Raw genomic sequence first — 15,338 nt, forward strand, 5'->3', positions numbered from 1 at the left:
TACAACCAACAGTTTTCCAAACAAAGTAGAGATGATGCCCGAAATTCCCAATTTTTCTGAAAACTATAACCCAAAAATCTCGTATTTTTAATTGATAGATTTCCCCAAATAAGTAGCCAAAACGTACATACGATCATAGCCTACAGACTTACCGATCTTGATTTCGAAAATGGACTGATATAAACAAAATCCTCTTACCTTAACCCGAAATCCAACTACGAACTCTACAGTCCTCAAAACTACGAACTGAGACTCTAAAACCTACAAACCATAGTACAATATAGGCTTACAATCCGTACTACTACACATATACTGAATCAGAAATGAAAATCGAACCTTACCTCGATTTTGGCCCGAAACCCAAAATCGCTCCAAACGAGATTCCAATCCACTAGAAACGTAGAGAATCCTTCACTGATCCTCGCAGTAACCTTGGATTTGCGATTCAGGCGACAAACGGCGAAGAAATCGAGGAGAAAGAGAGAGAGAGAGAGAGAGAGAGAGAGAGAGAGAGAGAGAGAGAGAGAGAGAGAGCTTCGAAATCTAGAGAGAGAGAGAGAGGATTTCCAAAACTTAGCAATGAAGAAACCCAAAAATATCTTTTATAAGCCTTTGAGTCAAGAGGCTTCGTCGACGAATTGGTGTCCTTGTTGACGAAGTCTTCAGGGATTTCATCGACGAGACAGCGATTTCGTCGACGAACCCTGATATTTAAATTTCCCTGAACCTCTCGACTTTTTCTCGTCGATGAACCTCTGAATTTCGTCGATGAAAAGCCTACTACCTTCGTCGACGAATTATAGCCTTGTCGACGAAGTCTGCAGAATTTCCATTTTACCCCTCTTTTACAAAATAAACTCATATATCATGGTTCGGGTTCTTACATCTTATAATTTTTTATCCATTTATGTTTGCATGAGATTAGTGTACTTTATTAGAAGACAAAATTTGTATAAATTTATTTTAAAATTCTCTATTAAAAAACTAAGACAATCTAAAAGTATTTATGACTTTAAAAACTTATTCAGTTCAAAACCTATTATTAGCTCTTATTAAATTAAATATATATTTTTTAGTTCAACACCTATCAATAAATAGTTCTGAACAATGTTGATTACTTCTTTTAATTTTTATTTGTCATATAATTCTTTTTAGGAAAACTAAAGTGATTGAAGTAATTTTGCACAAGGAATATATACATGTAATCAATGATAGTAAAATTGTGTTTGACTTGACTGCAAAAATAATATTGAATATTTTATTAATTTTTTTATTTTAATATAAAATGTTTTAAATTTATTAAAAAAAAAGTGTCTATCTAACAATAAAAAAAGTCAAATTTTCATAACTTTTAGCATAGCTTATATACTTTTAAGCAACTCATTATAATTTATGGTAATTATGTTCAAACAGAATAATAAGGGTTATTTATAACTAAATTACTTTTACTTTTTTATTTCATGTTTTTTTGTATAAAATTTAAGGGCATCGCTAGTCAAGGAAAATATTTATAATTTTTTATGAATCCTATGCATGGTTTTAAATAATGACCATGACTGTTGTGTAACGACATTACATAGCGATTTTTTGGGTTACCAATACCGTTACACTGCGAAATTAGTGGGAAGAAAAATCACGACCATAGCAGTCATTATGGACTGCAACCGTCACGTAAATGCCGCTACAGTCATTACATAACCACTACAGGACTATTACGCCAAAAAATATTTTTTATTTTTTACTTTTTTCTTATCACTTTTTCCCCTATTTCATAAATTATTCTCAATATACTATGTGGGAGAGAGAAAAGATTATAATGAGGATGACAATGATGCAAAATTTACTAATTAAATACTCACAAGAGATACATTAATTAAAATTTTAAAAATACCAACTTTTTTGGAAAATATTATTTTGCTAATATTAGTAATTTGATAATTATGTTCTGTATTTTTCAATTTCAATCTTTTTTCTTTTCTAGTTATTTTATATCTGTATTATTCGTATGTCTATATGTCTAATAGATTAATGGAGTGTATAATGTATTTTGTTTTGTCAATTAATTTAGCACACATAAGAGTTTATCACACATAAAAATAATGAGAAGTATAAATACGCATAGACATATAATTTTTCTATCAATGGTGGTTTAAAACAATTGTAAATTTCTTGCCCTTACTAAATAACTTAATTGACCTAAAGGATCCAAAATACACTAAAATTCTTTCTAATGATGGTTAAAAGTTTAAAACATACAAGTATGCTAATATGTACAAGGTCGTGTGCGCTTGAAAAAAATTTACGGCCATTACACCCACTTCCCATTATGTAACATCCGCTATTCCTGCTTCCCGTTATACCCGTTATCGTTACGTTACGCTGCCTGCTACCGCGATTTAAAACCATGACCTTATAAATCTAGATTGGAGGGAGGAGGATTTTCAACTTTAATGTCGGAGAGCTCAATGTTTGAATCTTGGTAGGAGGGTGAAGAGGGGTAAGCATAGGATGAGCGATGAACTATTCTTGTAGTGCCTAGGTCCCAACAGGCATCTAATGGATCAAAAAAATTAAAGAAATCAAACTAAAATATAAAAACTAAATATTAGTTCTATATCTAGGGTGGATTCAAAGTATTACATTGCCATTTGGTACAATAGTTGAAACCTTGACGACAGAAGACGGGACTCTAAACAATTCGCAAGTGAGATGCTACTTCTACCCCTACACAAATTCAGGACAGTATATAAAATACAAAGACAATTATTGGAAGTGGTGATAGTAATAGTCGTTTGCTCCAAATGTGTCTACCTTAAATCTCTATCAATGGATATTTGTAAAACACTTCAAACCTTATAATCCCTTTCCTTATATGTAACTCTATAAGCAGAAACCTATGCAATGCATGCAATTTTTTTTTTTCAACACATACTTTTTATATAGTGTCCTTTCTACTAAAAGTATGTCGCATAATCTTGTGCAATATTTACCACTGCGGCACATGAGCTATTGCTTTTGCATTGATTATAATAAGTTCTTGGTGCTTTCATTTACATTTAATCTTGTATTTGTAATTTTTTCAGCATCTTATTTTTGAAAATAGTAGGCTGACTCAAGACCCCTCCCATGGAAAAGTTCATAGAAGGAAAATAGGCTTTGGGGGAGCCGTGCATAAGGGAAAAACATTAACAATAACAGGAAAACTCAGTCTTGAAGTCCTTCAACCCAAAATCAGCAAAGCCCCAAGCTTTAATTCAAAAAAAAGCAAAAAAGAAAAGCATCACACAACCATTTTTCTCTTTAGAGCATTGGAGCTCAATTGTTTGATTCACATAAAATGAAAAGAGTGAAAAAAACAAATATGTAACATTAAAGAGACCATCCATTCTATTTCAGTGTAATTCTGCATAAGAAACAAAACGTAATATTTGGTACGCTAAAGCCTAAACAAAAATGAAAATAATATAACGAGAACATATAGAACTATAAGATCAATTTCATTTGATTTCATCCTATTCCATTCATATTATAGTGAACAAATCCTTAGGATCGGACATGCTTGGTGGGGCCACAACACTTTCTTACAAACGTAGTAATCATTAGCACAAAACATCAGAGCTGAGGAGAAGCTTTCCAAATGGTCTTGCCATGCTAAGCTTAGTATTCCTGGGCAACCAAGGCAAGTTGCGACATTGGCCCATCTTTCATAACACATCAAACCAGGGAATAGCTTGAATTGGAGCTCATGTTGAGTGTCATCTACACATACAATCACAAATCATTGACACTGTTTTCCCCAAATGAAACCTACAGCCATTATTACTTCTGTTTACAAAGATGAATCAAAGTCCCAAAAAGGAAAAGTTACAATAAGAAGAGACTTATCCAAACCATTCCTAATGAAATGTTAATCACAAAAAGTAAAGACAAAGAAAAATGAATTAACATTGATGCACAAAGAGTTTTCAACAGCTCCTCCCCACCAAGATATGGGTAAAAACTACATTGACCTTGAACCTAGCGGCAATATTGAACATCCCTTAGTTTTTTGGCTGTAGATGAGCTACAATCACTTACTTCAACCCAGCACAATAGAAGTAGAACTGCATCTTTTCTTTGAGAACTAAAAAAATATCAACGAAAATTAGAGGTAGGAATGAGGAGAAAAAGAAAAGGGGTGGGGGAGCTGTGTCCGAGAACAAGGACGAATTGCTTCCTCATAGATTCTGAGGCAGCCACTTTTGGACCTCATTTTTAAAAGTACGTGCTACAGATTTTGTAAGAGGCACTTGAATGGTGACAGACGATGCAGCCTCCTATTAGCCAGTTGGCGGGAAAAGAAGCCTTTTCCAACAGCAACCCAAAATCGCCATTCAAGCAACAAAACATTTCTTCCTTCACCATCCTTAAGCATAATACATGTACAAGCTGTTTGCAGCGGCACAGGCAATTGAGTTTTCTGCAGGGTGCCATGCTAAATGGAGCAACTTCGTCGTGAAATCAAAAGAATTCCCATTTGCATCGACGCCTGGGCTCTCTGCTCCTGCTACAGATAAATGTCCAACAAGAAAAACAAATTGTAAAATTTAAAATAAAAAAACCCTGCAGCTTGAAACCAGAGAGAGAGAGAGAGAGAGAGGACCTCTTCTGACAACACGTGTTATACTGCTCAATGATCTGGAAGGCCTCGAAGGAGTCTGAACTTGTCTCCTAAAAGGGCATATTGAACTTTATAGTTAAGTATATGCCACATAAATCCTTGATTTGTTTCATTGACTACTGTGTTAAAGATACCTCATGGGATTTTTGCTGGCTTCCAAAGTTGTAGCTTCAGTACTGCCAGCAGTACAACCAAACACGCGGAATAGGTTGCTGAGATCATAATGATCAAATGTTTAGGCACTAGTCTAGGGGCCTCGTCAACAATATTAAGAAAAAGAAGAAAAGAAGAAAAGATGCATGAGTAAAAACAGACCTGTAAGAACCCGTTGCTACACGCAGCCCATCACCGCTTAGACAACACTCAAATTTATCAAAGATTGAATCATTTTCATATAAATCACACAGCTGGAAAAAATCAAAGTACCGTATAATCAAAGTGTGCAACATCAAAATATAACAGCAAGATTTTGGCAATGGCTATCTGGAGAAGAGAACTTCACCTTTGGTCTTAAATATTCATGAACCTGGAAGGTTGCGACTGGGCCTGAATCCATATTAACGTCCCATAACTGACAATCAAATAAAGCTGAGTCCAATGAGAAACAGAAGCCAAGCTTATAAAAAAAGAAGGCAGACATCTAAAAATCCTTACTGGAGTGGCCTAGGCAATACCAAGACTACCCCTTTTCAACTGCTGGGGACACCATAAGTGCCCTCTATCAAAACTAACTGATAATCACCAACAGGGAAGGGTATATAAAATAGCGTAGGAAATTCATACTACCACTTTCCCTGTATGAGACACAAAGGCCGGCTGCAATCAACAATCAGGCATGAAGACATCAAGTGATTGAAATTGCTGGTGTGAAGCTCAGTAAGGTATTTACTCTTTTGTTTCAATTGCTAAATTCGTTATGTATAAAAGTAAATATATTCAGCAACAGATGGAATGTCTAAAATAAAGGATTGAGGGGAAAATAGTTTGCAGTGGGAAAACATTTGAGAAAGAAAGGAAGAAACACAATTTAGTTGTGTTTTCTTGATGGTATTCAAAATTAAGAGTGTAATGTTTTTCATGTTCCAAATGAGGCCTAAAAGAAAATGAGAGCTCCTTTTTTTTATTAATGATATTAATTTTCCCATTTCCCGCAACAACTCCAATTATAAATAAAACCTGTATGTGTAATGATGCATAAAGAATCAATAAAGAGAAGGATAGAGCAACATAAGGATAAGGGCTAGGAAGTATTGACTACTCTTTTTTCTCCCATGTTAATTTTCCCACTTAATATTTAAACTTGTCAACATTAGAATGTTAATCCTTCAACAAATAATCATATAGAAGAGTTCAAAGTGATGAAATTGGCATTAAATATTCTATACTTAATGTTACAGTTGTGAAAAGCAGTGTGGTATCCCTTATGTGTGCTAACTATTTAAGCAAAGATCTCTATCAAAATGTCTGATGCAACCCACGAACGATATATCAAATTGCATTTTGAAGAGTTGACCACATACATAAAACCCCTTCAACAATTCCTGGCCCTTAGGCTAGCAATCTTGTTAGCTCTCCGTATATATATAACATTTACATATATGGTGTTTTGATTTTTTTTTTAAAAGAATGCATATATTTGTTATTTTGATCATTCATTTTGTCCCCTCAGCATAAATTTTTTGCTTCATTCCTGAAGTTGCACTTGAAAAACCAAAAATTAAACCACACTATGTCAAACTTTAATCATACCACAACATTCAATCACAACCAAATCCTATTAACAGAAATTGCAACTAGCCTATGGCTTGATATTACAGCACTGACAGCCACAAATCCTTAATCTGAATTCTTCACACTATCAATAATTTATGACATTTTTACGCAATCACAGTTCCCATAAAGTTCAGACTTTGAATGTAGGCATATTTTACATACAATCATTATATACAACTTTGCTCATTTTCATTTTGGTGCTCTTTTCGTTTATCATTAAGTTTAGCATGGGTCAATGGAAACCCCTTCGGTTTACTTTACCACCATACATATACTTTCATTTCTTACTATTTTAAAAATAGCATGTTCAAACTTTACGTTTTTCATGCAAATTCAGCACAAAGATTTATAGTTCTTTCATGCAGTAACAACAACAACAACAAATCAAGTCTAAGTCCCAGTAGATACCGTCAGCTACATGAATCCTTTTCCACCAACTTACACAATCTTGGGCAATTTCCTCCTACAATTCAAAGGACGTTAGATCCTTACTCGTTATCTCATTAACCATTCTAAGTTATTTTGGGTCTACCCCTACCCTTCTCCTGCCACTAACACAGGAACTAGCTCACTCCTCATTATTTCTATTAGGCCTATGATGCTCAAACCATCTCAGCCGCTCTTCCTTTATCTTATGATCTTATCTTGTAAGTACTATGCCTTAACTTACCACGAATACGTTTATTCCTTAATTTATCTTTTAATGTGCTCATCCACCTTACCATTTTCATTTCCAAAACTTTTACTTTTTGGATATATTGTTTCTTAGTTGCCAATATTCTAATCCATATAGCATAGCTGTTTTTATATTCATCCTACAAAATTTTCCTTTTAAAATTAAGGGTACCATACACACCCAAAGCCCTTCTCCATTTTACACAACCTGCTTTGACCCAATGTACTCATTTCTCCTTCAGCTAGCATAATAGATCCAAGGCATTGAAATCTATTAGTGCTATTAATTTCTTGGCTGTTTAATATTTCCTCCAATATTCTTTGCATTTTATATTCTGTCTTATTTTTACTTGTCCTAAAACCTCTAAATTATAAAGCTTCTCTCCACAAAACCAACTTAGATTCTATTCCACCCATAATTTTATCAGTCAAGACAATATTATCAGCAAACAATATACGCCATGGACCTCATTTTGGATCCTCTTACTAAGTTCACCCATCACTAGTGCAAAAAGACAGGAGCTCGAAGCACATCTACACCTATTGAGATTATAAATTCCCTAGAATCTCCATCTATTGTCCTAATCATTCCCCTATCATACATATCCCTAATGACATCACTTTACCTCCAGCATACTTCCTTTTTTTCTAGAGAAGGGGGGGGGGGGAAGACACCGTGGATCAATAGAGCCCATACATTTGACATTGCATGCTTAACGGAGCAAAACTAGATGCACTACTTGAGATTTTAGAGCAATAACCATTCAAAAGTAACTGCTTATAAAATTCAAATAATAATAATGCAATATATGAAGTCAAAATTAAGACAGATATGAAAGTCAGACCTTAAGCGTCATGTAATCACGACTAAGTATATGACGCCCATCCTTTCCAAATTTAATATCTGAAATTGAAGCAATTATCTCTGTGAAAAATGATCTTGAACCAAGTGCCTCCGGTTCCTCAAAACTGTGCAAATATCACAGAGAAATCCATAAAAGGGTACTAATTGGAAGTATTATTATATTTATACATTAGGATCAAAATGATAACACTTTCTCCTTTCCTTTTTTTTTATGTTTTATAATTCCTTTATTTATTCAGTCCAGCCAATTGACCTAATCCTTCACTTCTTCCCCTTCCCCCTTGGGAAAAAAATTCTTTTATTTTGTTCTTTTGAGATATACATTCCACACAATTAGTGAAACAACATTATTAAACCACTTACAGTTTGGCATGAGAATCACATAAAGCTGACTGCCGCAAATCAATAAGGCGGATTGAGCCTTTTGAACTACTATAAGCTAACATATTACAATGGTTTGGGTGAAACTCTGCTGATGTTATCACCTCTGCAAGATAAATAACAAAAATCCAAGGCTAAGGGATGGTGGCATAATAAAATAGAAGATAACATTTAAAACGAGCAAAAAACTAATTAAATGATAATATGTAAAGTGGTTTGGGCAGTTCTGAAAATCCAAAATCTGCACCACACTAATCCGTAGTGAAATCAGGATGACCCCTTGGCATAAACAAACTCCCGTTGTCCAACTAAGATGATATTTAAAATGGGATTTTTAAATTTTGTCACAAACACTTCCCTTGAATCCTCCTTTCTTTCCTCTTGCCAATAAATTAAGCATCACCATCTGATATCAGAAAAAAATTATTTCCAAGTCCCCACAAAACCCTGCTCTCTGCCACTAAACAAACTAGTGACCAACTGATTTCAGCAATGTACAAAATTGACTTCAAAAATATTTTCTTGATTTTTCAAACAGCCTCTATTGATTCACATGAAATCAAAAGGCTCTGAGGAAGGAAGAAAAAGAATAGTGATATTTTACAACCAAAAAAAAAAGTGGGGGTGAATAGATAAAGTCCCATCATGAAAAATCAATTAAAAGAAAATACATAAGCTAGCATTATAAAACAAATTCAAACACTTGGATCCATACCAGTCAGATCCTCCATGTTTGCGGGCTTCACATCAACAATATTGAAACTCTGATTGCTAATTTCCAAGTTCCAAAGGTTTATCCGCAGATCATCGGCTGATATAAATGTTTCACCATCACTAAAAAAATGTTGGGTGTGGGAGAAGAGAATGAGATGATCAGTAAAATTACACAAAAAGTCTAAACACAGGCTACAAATACTTGCTGCTGGCAAAAAACCAGAATCAAATATAAAACTCCTTTCGTGCAGTTTCCAATGCAGTATACAACTAATACTTTCAACGAATATTTTGAAGTTCTTATCAAGATTTCAACTTTTCTATCCAAAACAAGATTTTTATTAAAAAAAAAAAAATCTGTTTAATAAAAAAAGTTATGTTGAGAGAGAGAGAGAGAGAGAGAGAGAGAATTACAACGTAGGTGAGGAAAGGAAATCCTCAAAAATTAAAGAAAAAATAATAAAAAATAGAAAAAAATAATTTAAAAAATGAAAAAAAATAAAAATAAAAATAAAAAATAAAAACCAACACAAAAACTAATCAAGACAGCCCCTCTTCAGTCCCTTCCCATCATAATTCACTGAACATTTAAGACTTGCTAGTTCTTTTTGACCCTTTTAGATTTACCACCATTTATCAAAATGTCATTTCCTCTACAATCTGACATGCGTAAACCCAATTCATCCAATAAATGCTGAGCTTCAAGATTCTTCCCAGAAAACTCAACCAAAGGAGAAGGCAAAATTCCATTTTTACCCAATTGTTTTTCATCCAAATCATCATTATCAAAAATATTAATTCCCTCCAACCCTTCCAAAGGAGGTGGCAGCACATACGTTAAATCCCGAAGTGTATCAAATGAATTGGAAACATAACCATCCTGTTCCCAAATCTCATCCAAGAGCGAACACCCATTACAATCAAAATCATTGATTTCAAAGTTTTTTATCAACAAAAAGATAAGAAGGTAGTAAATAAATTCAGCATTTTCACGGGCAATAAAACTAACATAAAATGCATTAACGTACACAGGATAATAAGACATCACATCATGATAGAAGTAGATAAAGGATAATGTATATGATCAAGAAATCATCAATGGCTTCCGATTCATCATTCACATGTACTGGATATAGTTGTCCTAATTGATAAAAACTGACATTAAATTTTTTCTTAAAAAAACCAAAATTTACCACTTCAAGTCAACTCATAATATTTTCAAATATAGACTAGTTTTCTATTTTCCACTCAATCTTAATATTCTAAACTTTAGGAACACTTCAACCAATCTTGACGTGCAAAAACGTAAAAAAGAATTTCACTAATAAGTAACTTTAAATTCAGCACATTGATTGAGCTGGAACAGAGACAATTGAGAGACCACAATCAAATATCTGTGTAACTAATTTCCAAAATATGCTATTTTAGAAATTCACTAGAAGTGGAAAAATGCTAAGTTCGAAAAAGTGCAAGTGAAAGGTTGTTTTGCCTCCCTTTACTTTTTTCTTTTCTTTTTCTTTGGGGGGGTGGTATTCAGAAATCTCACTTCTATAAAAATAATGTTTTCGCAGTTCTAAAAGTTCCTAGGGCTCTTTTTTCATTGTGGTTTTTGGACATCTCGTTGACGATGAGTTGGTCCATATTTTACGGGCCATTTGGTATTAATGTCAAAAATTATGAAAACAAAAATGAAAACAAGAAACAAAAAACTAAAAACTGAAAACCAATAATGTGTTTGGCTAATTTTTATAATATATATATAAATTTAAAACTTGATTGCACAAATGCTCATTTTTGTCCTTGAATCAAAGAACAATTGAAAAATATGATTTAAATTATAAAATACAAAAAAAATACAAATTAAAAAATATTATAATAAAAATAAAAAGTATTATAATTATTTTTCTTTATTATTATATTCCAAATCTCACTTTCTACAGCTACAAGAACAATCTTATTGTACATGAAAATTGAAAAATAGTAAAAATATTTTTTAACTGACTTATTTTTTTCAATTTTTTAGAAAATGTGAGTATTTTTATTTTAATTATATTTTAAATTCACATAATCATTTTATTTTAGTTTTAATTAAAAATTATGAATAAATGAATGATCTAATTGACAAAATTTAATTCTGCATATTAAAGAATTCTGGCATCAGGTTTGTTAAAACAACTGAAAACAATGAATTTTGGCTTTTAGTTTTTCCGAAAACTCAACATCAAAGATAGAAAACTGACTGCATAAACAAATGCATTTTCATAATCTGTTTCTTCACTATACAGAAACAAAAACAAAAGGCAAAAATGAGAATTGATACCATATAGACCCTTAGTGTTTTGTTGTAGTTTTTGGATTTTGTGATAAATATGTCAATATGAAAGAATTTCTTTTTGTCAAGTATCTTCTCCCATAATTTGTCCAACTTACGGACATTTTAGGGATACAATATTTATTTTATCATTTCAAAGGAAAAAATCAACCATGGAAGTCCTATTTTAAAACCTAACAAAAATTTTTCTAAACCAAACATGAATACTATATTCCTAGGAGTCCAACATTCTAGTTCTAGGGATCAAGATTCTAGGAAATTAAGATGCCAAAGGACATCTAAGATCCTTTAACCAAACACCGTGCAATTACACTAAAGATCTTATCATATTCCTGATGCATAAAAATTAACTCCAAGATAAATTGTCCATTATATTTAAGCAAGGAAGCACTTTGGTCTACTCTATTTTGGTTCTCAAAATGACCAGATACAGAAATTATGGCATTCACTGCAAATCCACATTAAAGGGAAAAATAATGCTTCAAGAATAAGAAGACTTTCAAAATTCAAAAGAAAAACTATCAATTAATTTTCTTAACAGAAATCTGATTCCAAGGGCATTTGCTCTTTAAGTGGTTAGTAAAATGAAATTGAAACAGGAAAGGAATCAAGGGAAGAATGGAACCAAGGTAAGAATGGAATTGTTTTTGGAATGGAATTACTACGTTTGGTTAGTAACATGGAATGACTATAAGAATCCTATTTCAATTTCTTTCCAACATTTGGTATTCTTCAATAACATCTACAATGGAATGGAAAATAAGCTTCCTTTTTTTTTTTAATCAAAATTCTCAATACATGATAATTTATTTTTTTATTATAATATTTATTTCACAGTAGTGATTTTATTAGTATTAATATTATTTTACTATTCTTCTAACAATTATTGTCCTTACTATTGTTGTTTTTATTATTTTTATAGTAACAAAAATTATTGCCATTGTAATTATTATTAGTTGTTTGTTATTTTTATCATTTTATAATTATCATTGCCCTTAAAATAATTATTAATATTTTTTCCTTATTTTATTATTGTTATTTTCGTTATTATTATTTTTATAGTAATATATATTATTGTCATTGTAATTATTATTTTTAATTATTTTTTTACTATTATTATAATAATTATTATCTTTACTATTGTTGCTCTTATTATTTTTATAGTAATAAATACTATTGCCATTGTAATTATTATTAGCTATAATCATTATTTTTATAACTTTTATAATAATCATTGCCCTTAAAATAATAATAATTTTTTCCTTTTCATTATTATTTTTATTTTTATTTTTATTTTTTTTAGTAATAAGTATTATTGCCATTGTAATTATTATAGTTATTATTATTTTTTACTAATTTTATAATAATTATTGTCCTTTCTATTTGTTATTACAATTTTTATTAGTTGTTATTTTTATTATAATAGTAACAATAATTAGTATTACTAGTATTTGTTGTTATTTTTAGAATATTTTCTAATATAAAATGAGTTTGATTTCATGGAATGAAGACCAATTCCAGCCCACCTAGACTTGAATTACGATTCCCCAATTCCCCCATTCCGCAAACCAAATGAAGAATGCAGTTCCATTCTAGGCTTGATTCCACAAACCAAATGGAGGGTAAGATTGTTCCGAATTTCAAAACAATAACTTATTAGCAGCTATCAATTAATTTTCTTAAGAGGTAGTTTAAGGTGTCGTCTGCATGAAAGTTAGTAATAAGAGAAGTTACCCTTTTTATCAAGGCCTCAAGTAAGCAAAAAGATATTCGACACAATTTACTTCTTCAATTTCTTCCAAAACAACATATGGAGTGTGTCGCACCACATCCAATCATGCCTCATTGAATTTTGTTAAGCATTAATTCATGTTTATTAAACCATGCTTTAAAATGAAGCATGAGCATTTGAAATTTTCTAATAATTTCATTTGTCATCAGCCTTCCTCACCCTCTTTTAGCACCCCTAGCTCAAAAGCCATATTACTTCTCATGGTCAAGAGAAATCTAAAGATCAAACAAATATTAAACAAGAATGCATATGTGGAAGAACACAAGCTCTAAAAGTAGAATAAAACAAAATAAAATACATAATCAGAAAGGACATGGATTCACCTGTTATTTGATATAGAATTTATATGATAGTCATGGGCATGTGCATATATTCTTCTACATCTAGCCACAAGACTGTCTCCTGCTGGTTCCTAAATATAATATTATTTACTGTCAGTGCTTGCAATAATTTTTGTACATAGCACCAGAGCTCACAAACTCTTACCAATAGATAAACAATAAATTGGACAATGTTAATGAACGTCCACCCATCACAATAACAGCAAATTCAGGTGAAAAACTTAAAACATGCTATGTTCGGTGTAACAATGACTAAAGTGCACTTAAACGAGCAAGTAACTCTAGCTTGCAATTCGCGAGCAGGTAGAAGTACACTTTTTTAAGTCAATGTAAAAATTAAATAAATAATTAAATTTTTTTAAAGAAAAAATGAAGCAGAAGGTTGCAAAATTCAATTTCCTGCACTTGCACTCACAATCATTTATTTTGAATGAAAGATTTTAGACCTATTAGCGGGTCCATTACATTTCTTGCTATAGGTTGAGTGAAATATTGGAATGGCAGTGTTTTCTAGCTTTGGGTTTGTAGTATACAGATTCTCGATGCTGTCCTGGTGGCTAATAGGTACTTGACGATGTCTAGAAGGAGGGATAGAAAGGCCATTTGCAGAAGAAAATTGCAGGAAAATTTTTTAAAAAAAAAATACAAAAAGTAAATAGCAAACAAGAGAAAATAAGGACAAAACCACTAAAAACAACGTTAAGAATCAATTTTCCATAAATACAGAGTTTTGTCCCTAAGCATTCATGGATAAACCTTTGGCTTAAGCTCATCTCAAATGATATTAACAATTAGGAACAATACCAAAATCCCTAAATTGGAAACTTCAAATAATTCCTACAAAACAAAATCTTTTAAGTTGCACTTACAACTATTATCAACACAAAATCCTGCTTTCCAGTGTGAATGCCATCATTTCACCCATCCAAACAGTAAAAACTGAGTACGCTATAGCAGCTCCAGACACGTGATCAAGATCAAGGCAACACAATCTCCACAGTATTTCAGGAACACAGCGTGAAGCCAGAACTAGATAATCATCTCCACTTCACGAGGTATTGTCTATACGCATAACTGCATAGCCACAATATGCTCATCTTCTAGAATACTCTCATGTCCTCTACGGATTGGCACAGAAGAATGGATCAACAGGAATGTGGAGTCTGATAAGTTTATCCATGAGGAGATACATCTGAATGCATAATAGAAGCTCACATGTGCCCCAATAATGTGTTTCGTCTTCAACATTGAAATTAATGATTACGTCATATTAATGACACTTCAAGAACAAAAGGCATTATTACACCAGATGCGCATACGATGCACTTTCTCACAAGAATGCTTGGGGTAATGCTAGGGATGTATCTTCGACTCTGCATGGGATTATACTCATTATTAGCCCGGCTTTTGGGTGTGTGCAGCTGTTGCTTTAAAAGAGTGAGTTTTTGGTATCCAAATGGATTGGCTAGCTTTGTTAGTCTGAATGCTAGGTCTTAGCATATGCTTTTTTTTTTTTCTTTATTTTTTTTTTTTTTTTTTTCCCTTTTTCTTAGAGGATTTCTCTACTCCGCTCGTATACTCCCGATCAACTAATTCAATCTTCCTTTTCGTCAATATATATACACACACATAAGGGAAGCCTTGACACCATGGTAGAGAGCTGGCGTTGTGCGCTTGGAGATCACGTTTAAGGTGTGGAAACATCCTCTTGCAAAAATGTAAGGTATTGCTGCGTACTATAACCCATCGTGGTCTGCCCCTTCCCTGGAGACCCGGCACACGTGGGAGCTTTGTGCAGGCTGCCC

General features: G+C 32.5%; 1 protein-coding gene across 4 annotated transcripts in view; it reads right to left on the minus strand.

Annotated features, from left to right (window-relative positions):
• Nucleotides 1-3,790: 3,790 nt before the first annotated feature.
• The window catches only part of LOC131164034 (serine/threonine protein phosphatase 2A 55 kDa regulatory subunit B beta isoform), a 26,909-nt gene continuing 15,361 nt past the window's right edge, over nt 3,791-15,338 (minus strand). For 2 of the 4 annotated variants that reach the window (XM_058120952.1, XM_058120953.1), the window contains exons 7-14: nt 9,070-9,188; nt 8,337-8,460; nt 7,954-8,077; nt 5,163-5,231; nt 4,976-5,067; nt 4,795-4,872; nt 4,643-4,710; nt 3,791-4,543 (exon numbers count right to left, since the gene is read on the minus strand). In XM_058120952.1, the coding sequence (XP_057976935.1) occupies nt 4,407-4,543; nt 4,643-4,710; nt 4,795-4,872; nt 4,976-5,067; nt 5,163-5,231; nt 7,954-8,077; nt 8,337-8,460; nt 9,070-9,188 (811 nt within the window). In that variant the 3' untranslated portion in view covers nt 3,791-4,406. Of the gene's footprint in view, nt 4,547-4,642; nt 4,711-4,794; nt 4,873-4,975; nt 5,068-5,162; nt 5,232-7,953; nt 8,078-8,336; nt 8,461-9,069; nt 9,189-15,338 lie in introns of all 4 variants that reach the window. The other 2 variants (XM_058120951.1, XM_058120950.1) reach the window with 1 other exon arrangement.

The sequence above is a fragment of the Malania oleifera genome, chromosome 9 (assembly GCF_029873635.1).
Source record: "Malania oleifera isolate guangnan ecotype guangnan chromosome 9, ASM2987363v1, whole genome shotgun sequence".
Classification (NCBI taxonomy): Eukaryota; Viridiplantae; Streptophyta; class Magnoliopsida; order Santalales; family Ximeniaceae; genus Malania; species Malania oleifera.